General features: G+C 45.6%; 8 protein-coding genes and 1 non-coding gene across 9 annotated transcripts; 4 read left to right on the forward strand and 5 right to left on the reverse strand.

The window, feature by feature from the left end:
* Nucleotides 1-260: 260 nt before the first annotated feature.
* C8R40DRAFT_1176572 (alpha/beta-hydrolase) lies at nt 261-1729 on the reverse strand (the record flags this gene model as incomplete). The annotated part of the gene is made up of 11 exons (XM_046232534.1): nt 261-308; nt 373-414; nt 462-604; nt 649-679; nt 735-881; nt 938-1121; nt 1182-1201; nt 1252-1291; nt 1345-1354; nt 1413-1481; nt 1540-1729. 11 exons carry the CDS (start codon nt 1727-1729, stop codon nt 261-263), a joined length of 924 nt encoding a protein of 307 aa, XP_046080740.1.
* Nucleotides 1730-2771: 1042 nt separating this feature from the next.
* C8R40DRAFT_1130223 (uncharacterized protein) lies at nt 2772-3701 on the reverse strand. Its single transcript, XM_046229159.1, has 3 exons — nt 3457-3701; nt 3080-3325; nt 2772-3039 (listed from the first exon to the last, which is right to left on the reverse strand). The coding sequence occupies exons 2-3, from the start codon at nt 3207-3209 to the stop codon at nt 2942-2944; spliced, it is 228 nt and encodes a 75-aa protein (XP_046080741.1). The 5' UTR covers nt 3210-3325; nt 3457-3701; the 3' UTR covers nt 2772-2941.
* A 1065-nt stretch (nt 3702-4766) lies between these two features.
* Nucleotides 4767-4868, reverse strand: C8R40DRAFT_t262. Its single transcript has one exon. It is a non-coding gene; the product is annotated as a tRNA-Lys (tRNA).
* Nucleotides 4869-5083: 215 nt separating this feature from the next.
* On the reverse strand, nt 5084-6453 carry C8R40DRAFT_1059107 (Cupredoxin; the record flags this gene model as incomplete). The annotated part of the gene is made up of 6 exons (XM_046225241.1): nt 5084-5365; nt 5423-5536; nt 5590-5970; nt 6029-6095; nt 6148-6263; nt 6313-6453. 6 exons carry the CDS (start codon nt 6451-6453, stop codon nt 5084-5086), a joined length of 1101 nt encoding a protein of 366 aa, XP_046080742.1.
* A 479-nt stretch (nt 6454-6932) lies between these two features.
* On the forward strand, nt 6933-7405 carry C8R40DRAFT_1016715 (PDCD5-related protein; the record flags this gene model as incomplete). The annotated part of the gene is made up of 4 exons (XM_046222937.1): nt 6933-7017; nt 7076-7203; nt 7263-7310; nt 7370-7405. Coding segments are annotated over 4 exons (297 nt in total), but the record flags the coding sequence as incomplete, so codon positions are not given.
* Nucleotides 7406-7720: 315 nt separating this feature from the next.
* On the forward strand, nt 7721-9035 carry C8R40DRAFT_731667 (Nse4 C-terminal-domain-containing protein). The gene is made up of 6 exons (XM_046236017.1): nt 7721-7746; nt 7797-7878; nt 7932-8419; nt 8476-8641; nt 8695-8795; nt 8855-9035. The coding sequence occupies exons 2-6, from the start codon at nt 7857-7859 to the stop codon at nt 8936-8938; spliced, it is 861 nt and encodes a 286-aa protein (XP_046080744.1). The 5' UTR covers nt 7721-7746; nt 7797-7856; the 3' UTR covers nt 8939-9035.
* Nucleotides 9036-9283: 248 nt separating this feature from the next.
* Nucleotides 9284-11780, forward strand: C8R40DRAFT_731680 (ERCC4 domain-containing protein). Its single transcript, XM_046236018.1, has 5 exons — nt 9284-9856; nt 9907-10844; nt 10902-10962; nt 11020-11189; nt 11251-11780. Exons 1-5 carry the CDS (start codon nt 9433-9435, stop codon nt 11701-11703), a joined length of 2046 nt encoding a protein of 681 aa, XP_046080745.1. The 5' UTR covers nt 9284-9432; the 3' UTR covers nt 11704-11780.
* A 418-nt stretch (nt 11781-12198) lies between these two features.
* Nucleotides 12199-16608, forward strand: C8R40DRAFT_1130228 (ubiquitin carboxyl-terminal hydrolase-domain-containing protein). Its single transcript, XM_046229160.1, has 18 exons — nt 12199-12558; nt 12611-12931; nt 12978-13185; nt 13242-13447; nt 13504-13762; nt 13819-13928; nt 13977-14227; nt 14288-14592; nt 14646-14954; nt 15010-15067; nt 15123-15238; nt 15291-15403; nt 15455-15560; nt 15620-15800; nt 15851-15985; nt 16041-16288; nt 16341-16496; nt 16555-16608. Exons 1-18 carry the CDS (start codon nt 12272-12274, stop codon nt 16594-16596), a joined length of 3411 nt encoding a protein of 1136 aa, XP_046080746.1. The 5' UTR covers nt 12199-12271; the 3' UTR covers nt 16597-16608.
* On the reverse strand, nt 16609-19158 carry C8R40DRAFT_1130231 (glycoside hydrolase family 13 protein). Its single transcript, XM_046229161.1, has 9 exons — nt 18777-19158; nt 18583-18720; nt 18464-18527; nt 18169-18410; nt 17875-18095; nt 17676-17814; nt 17565-17616; nt 17429-17506; nt 16609-17374 (listed from the first exon to the last, which is right to left on the reverse strand). The coding sequence occupies exons 1-9, from the start codon at nt 18879-18881 to the stop codon at nt 16935-16937; spliced, it is 1479 nt and encodes a 492-aa protein (XP_046080747.1). The 5' UTR covers nt 18882-19158; the 3' UTR covers nt 16609-16934.
* Nucleotides 19159-19179: the final 21 nt, after the last annotated feature.

The raw sequence follows: 19179 nt of genomic DNA on the forward strand, positions 1-19179 counted from the left end.
GACGTCATCGTGGTCAGTGGCCAGGAATCGAGAATAGTGCTTACTCAATCCGAACCTATTCTCCATCCCTTACTATCCGCTTGTGTCGTCTACATGATGTTGTTACGAATGCTAGTGTTTGGTCCTTGATTAGTTGCATTATACTTGGTACACCAACGTAGTATCGAATTTAGGAGATCGTTGAGGTTCGTCAGTTCTATATGAAGTGAAGATTCAAGCTAATAATTCGATAATTTTACGAGGCTACATGCGAGCCTAACTTAGGTACAAAATACAGTCCCTATATATATCCCCTCGTATGGTCCAAGCTTTTGAAATAATAATCAGCAAATAATAATTTCAGAAAAATCAGAACAGGATGATCATACATACATGGTCTATGATGTTCCCTTCAAAAATAGTTGGGACAGATTCCTACAAGTACTTAGAGATTAGAATATATATGATGCGGCTCAACTCACAATCTGACATTCAGAATCGGTAGCATCGTCGTCGCCGGGGCAAGACACTGCATCACCAGGAGAAAGAATATGGATTTCTCCTGCTGGGTGTTCGAAGCCCAATGCCCGCCCTGGGACAATTGGGATTAAATCTTTACAGCATGCTACGTTCAGCGGTCTCATAGGAGAAACAGGGTTCGGTTCGTACCTTGCATATTGTCTATCCGTTTGAAGTTGACCTAGCAATGCCTCGATAAGAACAGACGGATTGGAGGGAACATTGATACAACATACGTCTGAAGCATCGACCAATGCAGCCCAAGCAGGGTTCCCCACTCGTGGTGTTCCGTAGGTCATCGCAGATATAGTAGCGGAAGGAATGTTGAGTCGGAAGAATATCGTATCGATTTCAGCTAGTGCCCCGCCAAGAGAGTGGCCAACCTGTGAGCTCTAATCAGGCCATAGATTTGCAGGGTGCGACGATGGACTATACGGACCGCGACGATATTGCTAGTTCCTACGGAGCTCATGAGGGATTTTACTTCTGCTAAGATGGCGTCGGCAGTCAAAGCATGTTCGTCTTGGAAGCCAGTATGCACCTCGACGTCGGAAGAGATACCAGGGAAGAGAGTGCTGCTCAGTGGGGCCAGAGGAACATCTATGTCTGTGAGGTCGGATTCACTAGTACAGGTACATAAACCTTTGACCGGTACAGGAATTATATTGATCCTCAAAGCTTACAGTTGTGTAGGATCCGTTCCCTATAAACAGGTGAGAATTGACTGTGGCTCAGCATCTGCAAGAGACGTACCTCATGAGCCACGATGATGGCTTCTAAGGAAGGCGAATATCTGACTTAATTTCAGAAACAATTACCAGAACATCGAAGGGGTATGTTATGTACCCGACAAAATCTAAATATGGACAACATTATTGAGCCACGTCCGACTGAAGAAAAAGAAGGGTACCCACAGTTTTGAATATCGTCGTCATCTCCACCAACTAGAGAGACTTCAAAATCCGAGTTTGCCTCACAGGCCTCTACCGGAGCATTTCTCTCAGCACATCTCACTCAAGCAGAGACATACAAATCGCGTACCTCCACAAGTCCAATCCTGTAGAATATCAGTGCCGCAGTAGGCTGCCCTTGCAAACTGTGTGAAGGGAGCAAAACTAGAGAGCTCCGTTGCCGACAACGTAGTGACGGTCCTCCGTTCCAAATCCACAGGATTTGCGGAGGTTAAGCCAACGGCGCTGAGTGCAGCGGAGACGAGCAGCAAAGAGTGCATCCTAGGGGGGGAAATCCGTATGAGGGAGGCCTTAAGTCAACCTCTGTCCGATGGAAACCATTTATTCGTTTTCTCCATGGCTTCAAACAGCTTCAACCATTCTACTGCCCCTGTACGCTAGGAATTGTCGGTAAAAATAGAATTCGAATCGAGTTGGTACATATGCCAATAATATTGTTTGTGCGCAGGGAAGTGCCGACGGGTAGAGGCTTAGAGCAGTCAACTGATCAGGTCGTTGTTGAGCGAGATATCACAGGTTGATGGAATGAGATGAAATACACTCACACTGGACAGCGGAATATGAAGCGTGAAGTCATTTGAGAACTCGGGACAAGGGGATAATGAGACTTTTGCACATGTTTTAAACCTTCATGACCACGGACATCGTGCACACTACAAAGGATGTCGCAAATGCATATGTTGTTGGAGCAACGGTAGACTACTTTAAGAAGCGGGACTGTGGTATAAAGAGAAAAATGAAATGGGCTTGGGAATTTTGCTTGATAAACACCGTCGGGGGTCACCGAAATGCTCAGCTGATTGACTTAGGGGTTTGTGTTACGGTGCAAGTCCTAAAAAGTCAATTCTTTTTCAAATTGTAACATTTTAGGCATATTTAGTTAGCTCTCTTATTGAGATTCAATTTCTCACATATTTTCACATACTCTATGGACTAGTTGCCCCCGCAGGGGACACAAACCTTCAAGAGGTGAGGGAGATTCAGATCGGGTACACGATTCTCACGACCCCCCCCCCCCCCCCCCCCCCAATGAATAGAGAGTCCAGGCAGGGTCTATTTGTAGAACTGTCTCATACGCCCTTCAAGCTCACATATACCTTCCAGACTGTACCTAAGTAGCTGGATATCATCAATAAGTGACACAAACACAGGTATTCGAAGATTTCGAACAAGTTTTATGGCCTCTCGAACCGTCATAGGATGCCGTGCAGCTCGGCTTGGGCTTGGTCAGGGCCTTTCGCGTGGCAACATAAGTACCCCCGATCTGAATCTCCCTCACCTCTTGCAAACCTTGCTTGAGGTGTTCTGGTAAGTCACATGCAAATTGCCCCTCTCTGCAGTGAAGCAGCAAGCTCAATACATACAGATACATATCTTATCGAAGCTGTTGTAAAACAATACAGCCTGACTACAAGGAGTTGAACCAAAACGAACATACATAAACAATAAAAACAGACAACTGTACGTGGCCTTCAGTCTTTGGCCAACCCGGTGGTCCTAGCCACCTTGGAAGGCCCCGCTTTCGCATTTGGTGCACTTGAACGCTGTTTACCATTGGCATTAACTGACTCTGCTCGCAAGCAGAAAGTCGTCAATGTACAATCACATACCTTGCAATGGATGTTCCTCCTCCCCAAATGTGAAAGAAGCAACCTTTGCAACTGTGGCTGTTGTACCTGCCATAGGCTTCAACCCGTTACTGAGGAACTCAGAGCCCTGTTGTGCGGCTGAATCCAACATTAAGTAGCTGGAAACAGGTCAAGCAGAATAAAGGGGTGGTCGCGGGTGCGGCACAAAGTAAAGGCTAACGGCGCAACATTGCACATGGAATCTGAGATGAAACAGAGGCAGAAACTCTGTGTGTAAACGATATGTTCAAATGTCAGTCAGCAACTTGTGATAAGGACATGGAGGAGGCGAAGTAAGAACAGGGCGGTAGAAAAGCTGGATTTGTTATTTGATGTGAAGGTGGTTGGTGGTACTCAACAGGTACAAAGGCGGCTTGCGCCCTGGCATGAATATCTGTCAACCGATTTCAGCCATACATCATACACTGAACTTGTGGTAGATATATAAAGGAGGCAGAGTGGGAACAGGACAAGAAACGGCTGGAGTTGTTATTTGAACAGGAAGTGAATACCTGCCGACCTACCTGAGCACGCTGCACACAACAGTGGAGGGACACTGGTACGGTAGACATGTGGTTAAACAGGACAAAAATGACAGGTTAGAATTAGAAACAAGCGCCGAAACCATGGGTAAAGTTTCCGCAGCGCTAATAATATCGAGTAACAAATGACCTTTGCAAGCAAGGTGAGGTCCTCTGTTAATGACTGTTACAGCTATTACTGTAATTATATGGAATTCGATTTTTTTGAAAAGTTGTAAGGTTGTATTTGGCATCACCTTCTCTTAGATGTGCATCTACACTTTCATTGATATTTGCGCGTTGTCGACATCGTTTCTATTAGCTCCAATGCCATCAAGAGTTATTGCTGGCAGTATAGACACACATTCTCCGCGGACAAACTGCCTCCATTGCACACAGCAATGACCTCGCTTTGCACGCCCATACTTCCGAAGAGATGTCTTGGCATTACGAGCAGCCTCATCAATGAACATGAGCATGTCTTGTTGTGGCACCAGCTTAGCTATCTGCAGCATGAAATGTGCCCGCTCAAGGTCATTGCGCTCGAGTGCCCGTACAGAGACAGTCTTCCGAGATAGGTCTAATTTCCGAAGTGCATGTACAAGTGCTTGCACTGAGACACGAACTCGGCGACATCTTTCTAGCTCTGCTTGTATTTCATCCAAGTAAAGCAAGGTCGGACGGAGATCAATGAGAGCAGAGAGATAGTGAGTATCAGTGCCATTCAAAAGAGAGGGTCGGCCCTGTCGACGCAAGGCAGGTTGAAGTTGTCCATGGTCCCGATACTGCGCAAGGATATGATAAACAACAGATTTCTTCATCCCGAGGTGGTAGCAGATATTCTTCACTGAAACCTGCTGTTCCCAAAACATTAATGGTACCCGAACCCGCATATCTTCAGAGAATCGACGCATAGTACATGCAAGTAAACTGAGGGTGAAAACTTGACATGTGATCTTGCCAAACACAACCTCACAGGTTTTCAAAAAATCAAATTCCATATGGTTACGGAAAGGGCTGTAATAACCTGTGAATAACATAGGTGAAAAATCCATGTGAGACTCACTGTACCCTAATATGTATATCGGTGTCCAAAGAGTTCGAACAGCAAAAACGTTACCAAAAAATTTCAAATGATAACAAATATTAGCCCACCGCGAGGGTCGAACTCGCAGCCTTCAGATCAAACGAAGATCGCAATAGCCTAGATTCTAAGAGTCTGACGCTCTATCCGATTGAGCTAGGCGGGCGGTATGTTTTATAGGTTTACATGTGAGAATATCATGTTATTACGATCTGCTACTTCAGTTACAACAAGATTGTCAAAATGGTACAAGCGGGAAGGATGGGAAGACGGGATTAATGGATACAGTAATGTCATCTGCGCGTACGGTAATAATTTGTAAGGATACATCTCTCAACCAATAACCCAGGGAATCGTGAAAGATCGTCAACTAAAGAGTGACTATAAGAGAACACCAACAGCAGCACCGACAACGGCAATCACGGTGCCAGCACCGTAGATTCCATGTATTGACAATGCACTGTTGCTAGTCGAAGTCGCAGAGGGCGAGGAGAGCGAAGCAGAGCCAGAGGCTGAGGCAGTAGTGTTGAGAGCAAGGGCCTTAGCTTGGAAGGCTTCGAAGGAGCTATTGCTGTTCTCAACAGCGTTGACACTGAATACCATCCCAGATTCGCAGTGAGATACTGGGGTGCTTTGACGACAGTATGCCCAAAATGGTTTGGTCTAAAAGGGGGCGGCGTTAAGACTGAGGACAAGAAAACGAAGAGGTACACGACTTACGTCGTTGATCTGAATAGTTACGGTAGGGAAAGTAGTAGCGTTCGTGGCGACGGGCATGAATCCCGAATCGAAACTGACGGTTCCAGGGCTGCTCGCAGATAGAGCGGTGCAAGGCTAGAAAAGTACAAAATGAGCTATGTTTTTTGAGTGAATGAACGTGGACATACGTCAGCGAAAGAACTCTGAGTGACAGTATGGTTTTTCTGATGAAACTCGAATGTAACGGTGTCCCCAATTTGAGCAGTGATATTGGCGGGATTGTACGTGAGTGTACCATTATCGCCGACAATGACTTTGTGGTCTGTTGAAGTGGCGGCAGTGGGAGCAGACGATCCAGGGTAGGAACCGTAAGTTGTTGTGATGGTTTCCCCTCCAGAAGCAGTGACGGTGGCTGTCACTGTGACTATAGAGGCGGAAGCTGTGGAAGTCGAATTTTGGCCCATAGCAGCAGCTTTGAAGGCGGCGAATTTGGCGTCGGAGCCAGGATTGACGGCAAATACCATGCCTTCTTCGCAATGACCAGTTTGACGACAATATACCCAAACAGGCTACAAAGACGTGTGGCGTTGAACTGAGGAAACGTGAAGAATATTGAAAGTGACTCACGTTGGTGTTTTCAATCGTAAGTTCTGCAGTAATAAAGTCGCTGGTTACATTAGCCGCGACGGGAACACTGCCGATTGTTAACAAGGTGGACCGTGAAGGAACGAATCTTGGACACTCACAATCCAGAGTCAAAGCCGTTGGCAAGTGGTGAACAGGGAGAAGCAAAGGAAGATTGGGTCACAGTGTGATTTTTCTGCTCGAATGTGAACCGGACGACATCGCCGATACTTGCGTTCTGGGAAAAAGTTGGTAAAGTAAAAAATAGAATATATCGAAAGACGTACCACGTATTCTGGGGCGTAAGCAACAGTTCCATTAGGGCCTCCAACGGTAACGTCGATAGTAGCAGATCGCACAACAGGGGGAATGACAGCAAGAGAAATGCCAACTAGGGCAGCAAAGGCAGAAGTTTTGTAAGAGAACATGGTGGCCAGCTCGTATGATTTAAAAAGCAGATGGAGTCGTAAAAGAAGGTCGTGCGTCTAGGGCAAGAAGGAGGAATAGGTGAAGAGAGCATTTTGCGAGGCGGGCTTTTTATATTCGACGCAAAACAATGAAGTTGATGGTCTGGTTGAGAACAATGGCTTTGACACCTGCCTTCTTCGGAAGGACGGCTAAGTTATTCTGTTTCTTTTGTTCTTCCTTCGGGCACGGACTTCAACTGAATGCCGTCCATTGACCTCAAAGTGGTTGTTTGACTTGTTTTGTCCAAAAACACAATAAGAACGATTTGATTCTTTGATTCTCAAAAAGTCATCTTGAACGAATCGGAGTTATGTCGGAGGCAAAGTCCGGAAACCGGAGAAATCCGGGGAATCGGTCGGCCTCTGACTCAGCTCAAGTCATAACCTCAATGGATCTCAGTCAAATACCAGACGGCGCCCAAGGCGGCCAAAATGCAGAGGAAGAAGAAGCGAAGAGGGCGCAAGAGGAACAGATGCGACGTGATATGATGGCTACAGTACTGGATAGTGGTGCTCGAGAACGATGTATGTTTCCTAAATATCAAACTACAATATACAATTTCTTAATCTCTATATGTCCAAGTATCGCGCATATCCCTTGTCAGTCCCGAAAGGTCGAGGCAAATTGAGATGATTCTGTTGAGAATGGCGCAGTCGGGTCAACTAAGAGGACGAGTATCAGAGAATCAGTTGATTGAGCTGCTGGATCAAGTGCGTCGTCTTTCTCGATATGTTGTGCAGAAATCACAGCTGAGATTATGCATGGCCAGATGGAGAGTGCTGGAGGAAAGACAACAACGAAGCAGTCTAAGATTGTGGTTCGTTAGGTCATTTTCTGGTTTTCGCCCCATCAATCGCTTACATCTTACGGTCACAGTTTCAGCGAAGAAAGGACTTCGACGACGACGATTTCGACATTTAACCCTCGATTTATCTTCATCTTTGTATTTTTCGTCTTACTTCCGGCAATCTACTCTGCTTCGATCCCGGATCCCATCCATCATACTCTGAAAACTCCGTCTACGTTGCCAAACCCCAAACTATTATTCAACGTTACAATCTCAAATAGAGATGTCTGACAAAGAATTGAGCAGTTCCGATGATAGTTGTCAGTCGGCTCGATGTACTAAGTCCTCCAACGTTGGAAACTTATATATTCATCCGGTCCAGCTCTAATCTACAACCCCAATCAAGACGCCGACGTTAAGCAGGACTTGCGAAGGAAATATCGGGCTGCCCAGCAGCAATTACAAGGCTAGTTAACCGGTGATTTCTACTGATTGATTCTTGATGACCTTTTACAGCTTTTGACCACAAAGGCAAGCAACGCGCCGGCGAACTTGCAGAAGTCCTCGAGACAGCAAATGTCCTTTTTGAGCGAGGGAGGTTTGAACTCTGTAAGGCATATTGCGTCTGCACTAACTGACAGCCGTCTGCAGTTAAAGATACACCCGAAGCTATTCTAGATTCCCATGTAGTGCTCACAATTTCCTCAAAGTCAGCGCAATTGACCCGTCAACTGAAATTTAGCTCGGGAGTGTTTGATTTCAATGAATATGTATCAAGACTGGTTACGTTCATGGATGGGCGAAGGCTTGAACTTGAATCCGTGGAACACATATCTGACAACGAAGATGACCCGGAAATGGTCGAGCCCTTGAAGTGGGAACGGATAGGGAAATTAGCTTTGAGAAAGACTAGGCGTATTCCGGCTGTTGGTTTTATGTTAGTCCTTTGTTCGCGGTTTGCTAAACTCGTACAACTATGTTCATCCTGCAGGTCAGGTCCTATCTCGCTTGAAAAACCCCGAACCCGGACTAAGAGTGCTAGATTCAAGAAGGATAAGACTGACGAACGAAAACCTCAGGCAGTCACTGCCGAAGATTTACAAAGATCCACGAATGAGACAACGAGGAACGTTATCACAGTGGGTATTTTTTCTGCTGGGAGGCATGGTCACAATTTCTATCATCACTTGTCTAGATACATGCAATCTTGGAAAACATTGGGCCTACAAATCTATTCCACCTCATCATCAATCCCGTCAGTTTCGCCCAATCAGTTGAAAATTTATTCTATCTATCGTTCCTTATTAAGGAAGGAAAAGTTGGACTTTCCTTCGAAGAAGACAAAGAACCGATTGTACATAGTGCGTTTTTCACTTTTTGTCTTTCTATTGCTCATTCAAATTGAATATAATAGTTGTATTAGACGAAGATTCCGATCAGCCTCAAACCCGAACGTATGAAAATCAATCTCAAAGTCGTCAATTGGTATTCGAGCTGGATATGGCTACTTGGAAGGTGTGAACACTTAGGCAGTCGAGGATGTATGATGAGACTGACCTGGTATACATTTATAGCATGCTATCGAAGTATTTGGGATTTCAGAGTCTGTAATTCCACATCGAGAGCCGTATCAGAACAGGATGGGTAGGAAGTGGTAGGGATAAAAACGACTGGGACCGCCGCGTTGAGCAATGAAAGAGCTTCAAGTTTATTCTCAAAACAAGCTAATGTACTGGCTCCTTGATGTCTGATACTCACAACAATCGTGGTCGGGTGCGCGTTGGCTTCACATAAATACTAGTAGACCCAAAACAAACGAAGCACAGGACATGCGTTTTAAATGCGGTTAAAATTACTTACCTAGACATTCTTCTTTTGAAACCCTTCTTGACACTCCGAACAAGATTACATTCATCCTTGAAAGTTGTAAATCGACCAGGATCTTTTCTAATTTGAACTTTTTAACAAATGTTGACAGTTGTGTTACAACGCGTGACTAGTCACGTCACGAATTCGCTTCACCTAGTTGTTTATTGAATCAACCACAAATTTGACCTTCCCAAACCTCGCGGTTTTGACATTAATATCATGCCTCCTAAACGCCCACCTTGCGCGAATCCTCTGTTTCTCAAAATAATTGAGGACCTACGAGATGCCCAAGAGCCAGGTGTGTTTGAAGTATCGAGTAAGAAAACTTAAAAGTGGATTGAATGGGTTCTCAGAATCCTATCGGTATATGGCTTACAACAAGGCTGCATGGAGTATGAAAAGATATGCGGAAGTCTTGCACCGGCCAGAAGATGCTCTCAAAGTACCTCATGTAGGACCAAGAGTCGTGGAGGAGCTCAAAGCGAGGATGGCATCTTCAAGTTCGAGTCTTCAATGCAAGAGCTTCGCGAAGTCTGAGAAGGCGCCCAGTCGACCTAAGAAATCCAAGCCAAGCGCGAAAATCCTAGCCGTGCCATCGGCCCCAATTGCTAGTTCTGTGTCTTCCTTGGCCCCAGCTCGGAATCTGGACCAACCATCTTTGACAAAAGGCGACATCTTCCCATTCTGCTATTTGAGCTATGATAACAGTACGTACTCAGTGCTGTTATGTGATTTTTGCCCTCAAGAGATAGACTAGATCAGAACGAAATTCAAGTAGAGCATAGGTATACAGCTCATGTTGAGATAGATTTGACCTCGGGCCCAGGGCTCTTCATCGAATTTCCTCGCTCATGTCAGCATCCAGTCCTTACCAAGATCATATCGAAGATGCCTCAACCTAAACGAACGATAGGGTATCTGCCTATGGATATCGCTGATCTCCATTTCGCCAAATCCACCTTACCTTTCGATTGGATCAGTCACATCCCTGCCCCTACAATCTCTGAACCTTCTGCAGTCAAACGTCCTGTTGCAGACATCCTTGCTGCAGAAAACGCCCAAATGCTCAAAAAGCGTAAAGGCGGTGGTCTCGATCCTTCTCGTCAGCAATCCAAATCCACTGCTGGTAGCTGGACTATATCGACTTCTGAGTCAACCGGGAACGCTATTCGACGTGCTCAAATGATGCCTCCCCCGTCTACAGTTCCTCGAGCTCCGCAACAGTCAATCGCATCATCTAGCAAGTCAGCTACACGTCGCACGGATTCTGCTCCTGCGGATACTCAAAGAACCAATAGAGCTCGTCCTCGCCTATCCCATGCTATCCCTCTTCCGACCGTTGAGATGGATATTGATATAGAGGATCCATATGCTTCGACTGACCGTTTTGAGTTGGAAGCTTTCGATCCGATAGTCATTCAAAGCCATGAATACGATATAGTGCTCGTCCTTGACAACAGAGAGATTAAGAGCGGTAGGGATCGCAGTGGAATCGCTGATGGACTCCGTCGCCAGGGCGTGGTAGTGGCTCAAAGGTCTCTGAACATCGGGGACTTGTGTTGGATTGCGAAGCGAAAACCCCAATATTGCAATAACTCAGAATACGATGAAATAGTGCTGGACTGTATTCTTGAACGAAAGAGGTTGGATGATCTGGTGCAAAGTATCAAGGACAATCGATTTCATGATCAAAAAGTAAGTAGGTTCTTGGTGGTCAAGTTCTGCTAATAGTGACCCCACCTTGCCATTTAGTTCCGACTCCATAATACTGCCATCACTAAAGTTTACTATTTGGTGGAGGAATACAAGCTCAGTAGGGTCACTGTTTTCTCGAAGTTGTTTAACTCTGATGGTAGATGTTTCCTTGCAGCGGAACGAGGCTGGGAGGAACAAGATAAGAGCACCTATGAACTGGCTATTGACACGGTCCTATCACAAACTGCTATCGCAGACAAGTTTCAAGTCAAGGAGACGAGGTCCATCAATGACACGATTGACTTCTATGTAAGCTTGAATCGGCAGGTCGTTTCCATGTACAAGGTTTGAGCTATGTTGTGTCTCCACGTTCACACGATTCACAAACATTTACTTCCTGAACTAGAACAAAGACCTCCACATCGTTCCTTCTCGCTTGGTCAAACGATACAGCTACCTCATGTTCCAGAAAATGCTTCGTAGAAAATTTCCTGAGCGGTCTTATTTATTGGCTTATACAACTTTCCATGACCTCAACCACAAATCTGGCTTCATCACTGTTCGAGAAACATGGGCAAGGATGCTTCTCTGCATCAACGGCGTCAGCGCAGAAAAGGCAGGTGTCCTGATCCAGAAATTTCCGACTCCGCAGTCATTGTATAGGGCTTGCAAACAAGCTGAACAACAACAAAAGGAGGATGACGAAGATGAGAGGGTTGCAAAAGCGCGCGGGGAAAAACCGAGAAGGAAGCAAGACATCTTTATTGCTAAAGAGTTCCTGAAGGACCTCGGGGGAAACAGCGAGAGGAAGATTGGACCGGCGCTGAGCACAAGGATTTTCGATTCCATGATGCAATAGCGCACTTCGGACTAGCTTGTGATTAATGTTGCTACTGTTCTTGTAATTTTTTGTAATCGAGTAATATGGTATGTCTCTAATCGCTGTCGTTGGGGCGTACACTGTGAATACGGAGAAATTGCACTGCAGTCGAGATGTCGACGGAATCACGCAAACTCTAAAGTGAACGAATCTTGTAGCTTGACCGGGCTACCTATGTAAGAGTAATTGCTATCCGCGATTGAAAGCGATAGAGTCTTTGTCATATTCACTGGTAGAAGATCTTCAGAGATAGACTTTCGGCGCATTATTGAAGGCCAGATTTCTCGACCTTATGAAAAACGGAACAGTTTACGGAGCCGCCCACGATGAGATGTATATACATATGAACCAGAGCGAGGGTTGCCAAATTTGCAAGATTTGCAGGTTTGCAGAAAGCAGCAATGTATTCAGGTACATATTCAAGATATGTATTCAGGGAGGAAGCAGGAAGGAAGAGTGTAAGTCATAGGCGCTTGTTTGGTCGTGTCGATTATTTTACCCAGTTTTACATACACACGACCTTCCAGTTCAAAGCTCAATGCTCTGAATGTCTACTTACAAGCACTCCCTTGCTCCGATAGTCATTCATGCATTCCCTCATCCAATATCAGCACTTTCCTTTGATCCTGTATCGGATGCTCTTTGGGTTGGATCGGGAAACGGCTATGTCTCCGCTCACCATAGCATACAAGGCTTGAGAGGGGTATGCTTCAAGGCGGGGGATCTTCCCGTGCTAAAGGTAGTTGCCGATGAAAATTCAGTCAAAGCAGCTTCCGCAGGAGGAGATGGGGTTGGATCATGGGTGAAAGGTGGTATGAACAAATGGTTTTACAAGTGAGTACAACATAGATTCATTATTACGCCGTATCAATCAGACAGAATGTAGCTCAGAGAATTCTATCATGAACTTCGCTACCTCGTCTACAATGACCGCGCTTTCGACTTCTGGCTCGGAGTTGTTGTTGATCAATGCAATGACTGGAAATCTCTTGAGACAGACCACAATACCTTCTATCGCTACACATCTCGAATTTTCGCATAATATTCTCCTGTCTGGCTCTGCCGATGGTTATCTTCGTGCCTACGATCCTCGAACTGGAAATATACGGAATGGGGGCTCCGAAAGCGTGGTGAAGGCACATTATGGAGGTATTCAAGGCTTGCAAACCACGGGAAACTTTGTCTTCACTATTGGCATGAGCTTACGGTGTGTATATATGCCTATGTTATATATTTCGCTCATCAAATGACAGACAAGCTCATCCATTTCCAGACCCGTTGGTTAAGGTATACGATCTTCGTAATATGCGCGCACTTCCTCCCATTTCGTTCGCCGCTAGTCCTGCATTCATCAACGTTGTTCCAAATCGTTCCGCTACTATAGCCGTAACGTCCAACTCGGGTAGTATTAGCATTGTGGATGCTTCGAACTTTGGAGGTATCTCGAACGACTTTTCTCAGGTGAACGTTTTTCCTCCATAACTGTCGCGATTCACTGACCCGCGATTTTGAATTAGATCGAAGACCTCACCTCCTTCGTTACGGCCGTAGCGATATCGCCAACCGGGGCTTACTTGGCGTGTGGTGACGCTGACGGAATGATTCACTTGAAGTCCCAGGTTGAAGGAGATGAGGTTGTACCTTTGAATGGTTTCGAAGGGCGTCCGGTAGAATGGGCTAATCCTCCAGAACCACTTCCTGAGCTGGAATGGACAGATTCAACGTATGCGAATACTGCGAATAGAAAGCTTTTGTTGCTCATCTCCTCTTTCCTCTTAGACCCTTGAACACAATTGGCCTACCTCGTTATAAAACCCAACTTCTGTCAGCGTGGACACCGCAATTCAACTCTTCAAAGACCATCTCATTTCCTTCTCCCCAGAAAATTCCTGTTCAGGTCTTGAATACTATGAAGATGAATGACAATGTTGCATATGCTCCGCTCCCAAAAGAGCTCCGAGGTAGACGGAACATGGTTGCCCTGGAAAAGAAAAAATTGGGCGGACGTTTCCGCAGTGGAAAATCAGGAACTGGAGATGTAAGATGAGTTTCCTTTTCTGGAGTGGCATTTTAAGGATGCAATCTATATTCTAGCACGAGCTGGAAAGTCCTCTGCTTGAATACGTTGGAGATGATGTGCCAACAATATATCGTCACGTAGAGATCGAGTATTCCAAGTTTGGAGTTGAGGACTTCGATTTTGAGTGAGTACTCTGATCCTTCGACTCAAACGACAGGCCAACTCGCCCTAGATTCTTCAACAAGACTGAATTCAGTGGACTTGAGACTCATATACTAAATTCCTACACCAACCCTATTCTTCAAGTCCTTCATTACAACCTTCCCATCCGACGACTTGCGAAATCCCATATCACCACCGATTGTCTACGCGAGCACTGTCTTTTGTGTGAACTGGGTTTTGTTGTACGCATGCTGGAAGACGCCAGGGGTACCAATTGCCAGTCCAGCAATTTCTGCAAGGCTGTCGGCGTCTTGGCTCACAGCAAGTTTATTAGCATCTGATTAAGATGACTATCGTCCTGACAAAATCTTGTGAATCCAGTGTCCAATGCCATCGATCTTGTGGACTACGGCCGGGAACCCACAGAACTCGACTACGCTCATATGATACAGTCTTTCCAGCGTTTTCTCTTTGACCGTCTCGTACTCGAAGGCAATGATCTTACCGCTAATCCAATCATCCTCAAAGGTTCTTCGTACGAAAGGAATGAACAAACCCCAGTCCCAGCACCCATCACCCAGTTAGTCGGAATCGATACGAAAAACGTCGTGACATGCTTTCACTGCAAAGCGGCTAGAAGCAAGGATAATCTGACTCACGTAGTAGATCTGATATATCCACGAACGGTGTGTATTCTGACTGCTTTATACCTTTAATCTCTTAATCATGTCATACACAGATTCTTCCTAACGACACAGTGCCGTACTCTGACTTCCCCACCATCCTGCGCAATTCTATCCTCCGCAACATGACACACAAAGCCGCATGCACGAATTGCGGCAAGAATTTCAGCAACTTCTCAAGCAGGCGCGAGATATCAACGAGAGATTTGCCTTTGACGCTTGCAGTCAATGCGTGCGTGAACAGCGAAGATAATTTTAAGTATTGGTTCGATCACCGAAACCAAACCTTCCTCAAACCGCAGATTGAACTACACGGAGAGGTGGATGATATGGAAGATCCTGAAGGCGCTATTTACCAGTTACGGGTGAGCACTTGTCCGACCTGGGTGAATATTTGAAAAGTAAAAGGATATTGCACAGGCTGTGATTGTGCAGGTTGCTACTGACGAGCATGCACATTTGGTTGCTATCGTCAAAGGTAATCCTTGATCGCATTTCTGCAGGATGTGATAACTTAGACTGGTTATTATCAGTTCCCGAGGCCGAGGGAAATGAAGACGAAGGTGCTAGTCCTTGGTACATATTCAACGACTTCGTGGTGCGGAATGTGCCCGAGCAGGAAGCTCTCAGCTTTCCTGGCAGGTGGAAGGTACGGCTCTTCTACTTCAGAAGTTATCGAACACCAGACAAAATCTCGTTAGATTCCTGCAATCCTGCATTTTGAACGTGTGGATAGAAAGGACTCATTGGACCTCTCCCAGCTTCCTGATGCTATTGACGCTGCCATACTATGTCGAGATACTTCCATATCTTTGTAAATGTCCTTCCAACGGTGCTGAATCTGTTTACTGAGGGTCTATTGCAGGAATCGGGATCCCGACCTCATAAAACACGAACTTCTTAATTCTGCGGAACTACCTACCCTAGGAACTGTCGTCGCTGTCGATGCTGAATTCGTATCCATGCAACAGGCAAGTGAGCTCTTTTCGATATGTATAAAAGTCACTCCCTAATTCAAGTATCATTCCAGGAAGAGACTGAGTATCGCTCAGATGGAACAAAAAAGGTCCTACGGCCGGCGAGACTCAGTTTGGCTCGTGTTTCCTGTTTACGCGGCAATGGTCCTAAAGAGGGCGTTCCATTTATCGATGATCATATTCACACCAGTGAAGTGATTGTAGATTATTTGACAGAGTTTTCCGGTATCAAATGTAAATTGCCAACCTCCTCGTCAACACGAAATCATGCTCATTTTATTCAGTTGGCGATTTAGATCCTATGCGGTCTCCGCATACTCTGACTCCACTCAAAGTGGTATACAAGAAATTGCGTCTGCTAGTGGATCGCGGATGTATCTTTATTGGACATGGGTTGTCAAAGGATTTCAGGATAATTAGTAAGTTTACAGCTGTCCACTTTGTCGCTTTTCATAGGCGCCAATAATTGCCCAGATATCTTTGTCCCTCCCGAGCAAGTGATTGATACGGTCGATCTATACTTCATCAAGGCTCGTCAACGCCGTCTCTCCTTGCGCTTCCTATCATGGTATTTATTCCGTGAGGTCATACAAACCGAAACACACGACTCGATTGAAGATGCGCATTTCGCTCTGAAGCTCTTCAAGAAATATAATGAGTTTGAGGGAGAAGGTAAATTTGATCAGAAACTGGAAGAGATCTACAAGGAAGGACGTCAATATGTGAGTATCCAAAATTTCAAGGGTGTATCGGACTCTCATTCAGAGGGCATAGAATTACAAACCTCCTCCTCCTCCTGGCTCATCCCCGGTGGATCGTCAAGCCACACCTCCAATACCAATAGGAATCCCAAGTCCACTATCAAGCCCGCCATCTTCTCGCTATCAATATGCATCTAGTAGTCTACTTGGTTCTCCTCCCTCACATAAAGTGTGTTTTAATATTGATATTGATCTTATTCACCGATTTTCACTTATATCTACTATAGTTTTCGTCTCGCTCACGATCTCATGGATTACGTCGATTGTAAAGATGCATGTATATTCAATACATCTGCAAAACCTAGATTTTTGCCACCGGGAAGGATACAGGTCAGAGAGTGCTTTCTCAGCTGGATGCTCTTCAGCTAATAGCCGACAGTACTACAGAAGTCCCTTGGTAAACATGTAGATATTTTACCACTTATATAATGAAGAATGCAGTTGATTCCCAGACCAATGTCCAAATAAAAGCGCGTAAATAATAAATTATAATCGATGCTAGGTACTAGTGGTTGAGTGAATCCTCGTCCATGCGGGGTGGGGGAAAGACCACAGTTCACCCGGTAGCAGTACACGGGTGTGCCAGGAAGATTCTAAAGAAAGCACATCACAGCGAGCAGAGACCCGATCCAGTAAGATAGCTCTTGGGATACATTGCGACAGGCAATCCACTGTTCATGTTCACAGCAGCATTTCCGCTTCCGTCCGAAGTCACCGACTGACAGCTCAAAATATCGACAAGGGCAGTGTTAGCAGACCATCCACTTGAAGTGAGTTTTGTGCTCGGAGTTTTGCTTCCTTCATTGCTGATGAATAACATCATGTTGCCTTTCCTAACACTCATTACAGTGCTCAGGGGGGCTTCGTATGTGGGCTTTGCAGTGAGGAACGCGCTGTCGGAGGTGCTGACGTGGTTGCGGAATGTGTTGAGGGTGGCGAAGTATGCGTACAGTTTGTTGGAGCCAGTTGGGTAACCGGTTAACCAGAGAGCTTGACGATTCTGAGGGGCGTTGTTACCAGTAGACATTTGTTCTTGTCCGTAGAAAACTGATGGAAACAATTCAAAATGTGTAAAAGACCTCTGGCGATCGGGCGACTAACCGATTGGGATTCCATTTCCAGAAAGAACTGTCAAAGCTGCAGCGGTCTTCAGGATAGCGGTGTCGGAAGATATCGAAGCTAGGGAGACAGTAATGATAAGTTCCCGCAAATTTGTACATGAAAAGCTTAGCCTCACCCATTCTTGCGTTGTCGTGATTTTCCATGAACGAACCAAGCAGTGAAACATCCTGAACAAAAACATATTCTTTTAAAATTGAATATATAGGTGAAAAGATATGGAACAAACCTTGCATGTGCTAACGAGACCATTCATCTTACCAGCCAACATGGTCATATTGCCCTGCCCACTGATAGCCTCCGTGGCAAATGTCTTCATGACATAGTTATGAACGCCATCCATGTAATCTTGGTAGGCACATTGGGTTCTGGTCCGAGAAAAGAAACCATAAACATCTAGAGAAAAGTCGACGAATACTTTCACTTACGGAGCATCTCCGTACCATGCCTCTCCCTGGCTGTACACACCGGAAGCGCTGACGAAAGCGGGCCAGAAGTCTTTCCTAATGCTCTTGGCTGCATCAAGACGAGCGCCGTCAAAGCCATATGTGGTGGTCAAGTTACGCGCAAAGTTATTCAAGATGGTGACAACTTGGTCGTCTTCAGTGTTGACATCCATGAGTGGGACATATCCGTCGCCCATCCAACACTGAGAGGGGATGATAATAAGCAGTTGAAAATTGAAATCGTATACAAAGACACATAAATAGGTCCCGACATACTTGCTCAGCAGAAGTCTGGTTATTCCAGTCGACCCAGCATTTGGAATGAAAGTATGATTCGCTATTTAGCGGAGTCAACCCGCTCCAGTTGATGTTTGAGTCTCCCCAGTTCGCAAAGTGGTTTACGACAATGTCGACCATGACATACATCCCGCGAGCATGTGCGGCGTTGACGAGACTCTTAAGGTCATCGGCGGAGCCAAATTTTGAATTTACGTTGTAGTAATTCTTGGGCCAATAGCCTACATGAAGGGGTTAATGAAAGGAATTGAACAGGTGAAACATAGTAACGCACCATGGTAGGCTTCGCCTTCATAAGTATTGTCAGCTATCTGTTCAATCGTGGGACTGATCCATATCTTCATAGAAGCAAGGTTAGCCGGCAGTAGAGATGGGTCTACAGCCCGCACGTACCGCGGTAAAGTTCATTCCTTGGATGTAGTCAAGCTTATTCTCGATGCCCTTCCATGAACCGCCGCAGTAACTGGTAGACGATGGGTCACAGGCTGCGGTTGTCGAACCATCTGTCCGAGCAAATCGATCCGTCATAACCTGCATAAGGGGGAGAATTAGTATAGCATGAGCAAAAAACGAGGCAAAAAACATACTTGGTAAATGGAACGTGAACGCCATTGTTCAGCGTTAGCTGCAAACGAAGGTCGTATTGTGCTCAAGCCGAGAACAAAAGGTAAAACGAGAGACTGGACGAACATCGTCGTAGTGGTGGAAGCGAAGAGAGAAATGAAATAACAGCCTCGTTCTTGCCAGGTCAGAGATGGCCGTCTTGTAGCCGCGCCGAGTTTACAATGTGATGAATGGTGATAACCCAGTTTGGAAATGAGCTTTATACAACGTCTCGGCTTTGATCCAAACGAGCTCAGCCGAGTCCGAGGCGTGGTTCAAACATTTTTGGGAGAATAGCTTCAACGGAAGATTATCAATGCTCGTTGTACAGTAAAGGCCGTGGGTTTAGGAAGGAAAGCAGTGATGTCGCGATGTGACATTTGTGAC

Source organism: Lentinula edodes (assembly GCF_021015755.1).
Source record: "Lentinula edodes strain Le(Bin) 0899 ss11 chromosome Unknown C8R40scaffold_53, whole genome shotgun sequence".
NCBI lineage: Eukaryota > Fungi > Basidiomycota > Agaricomycetes > Agaricales > Omphalotaceae > Lentinula > Lentinula edodes.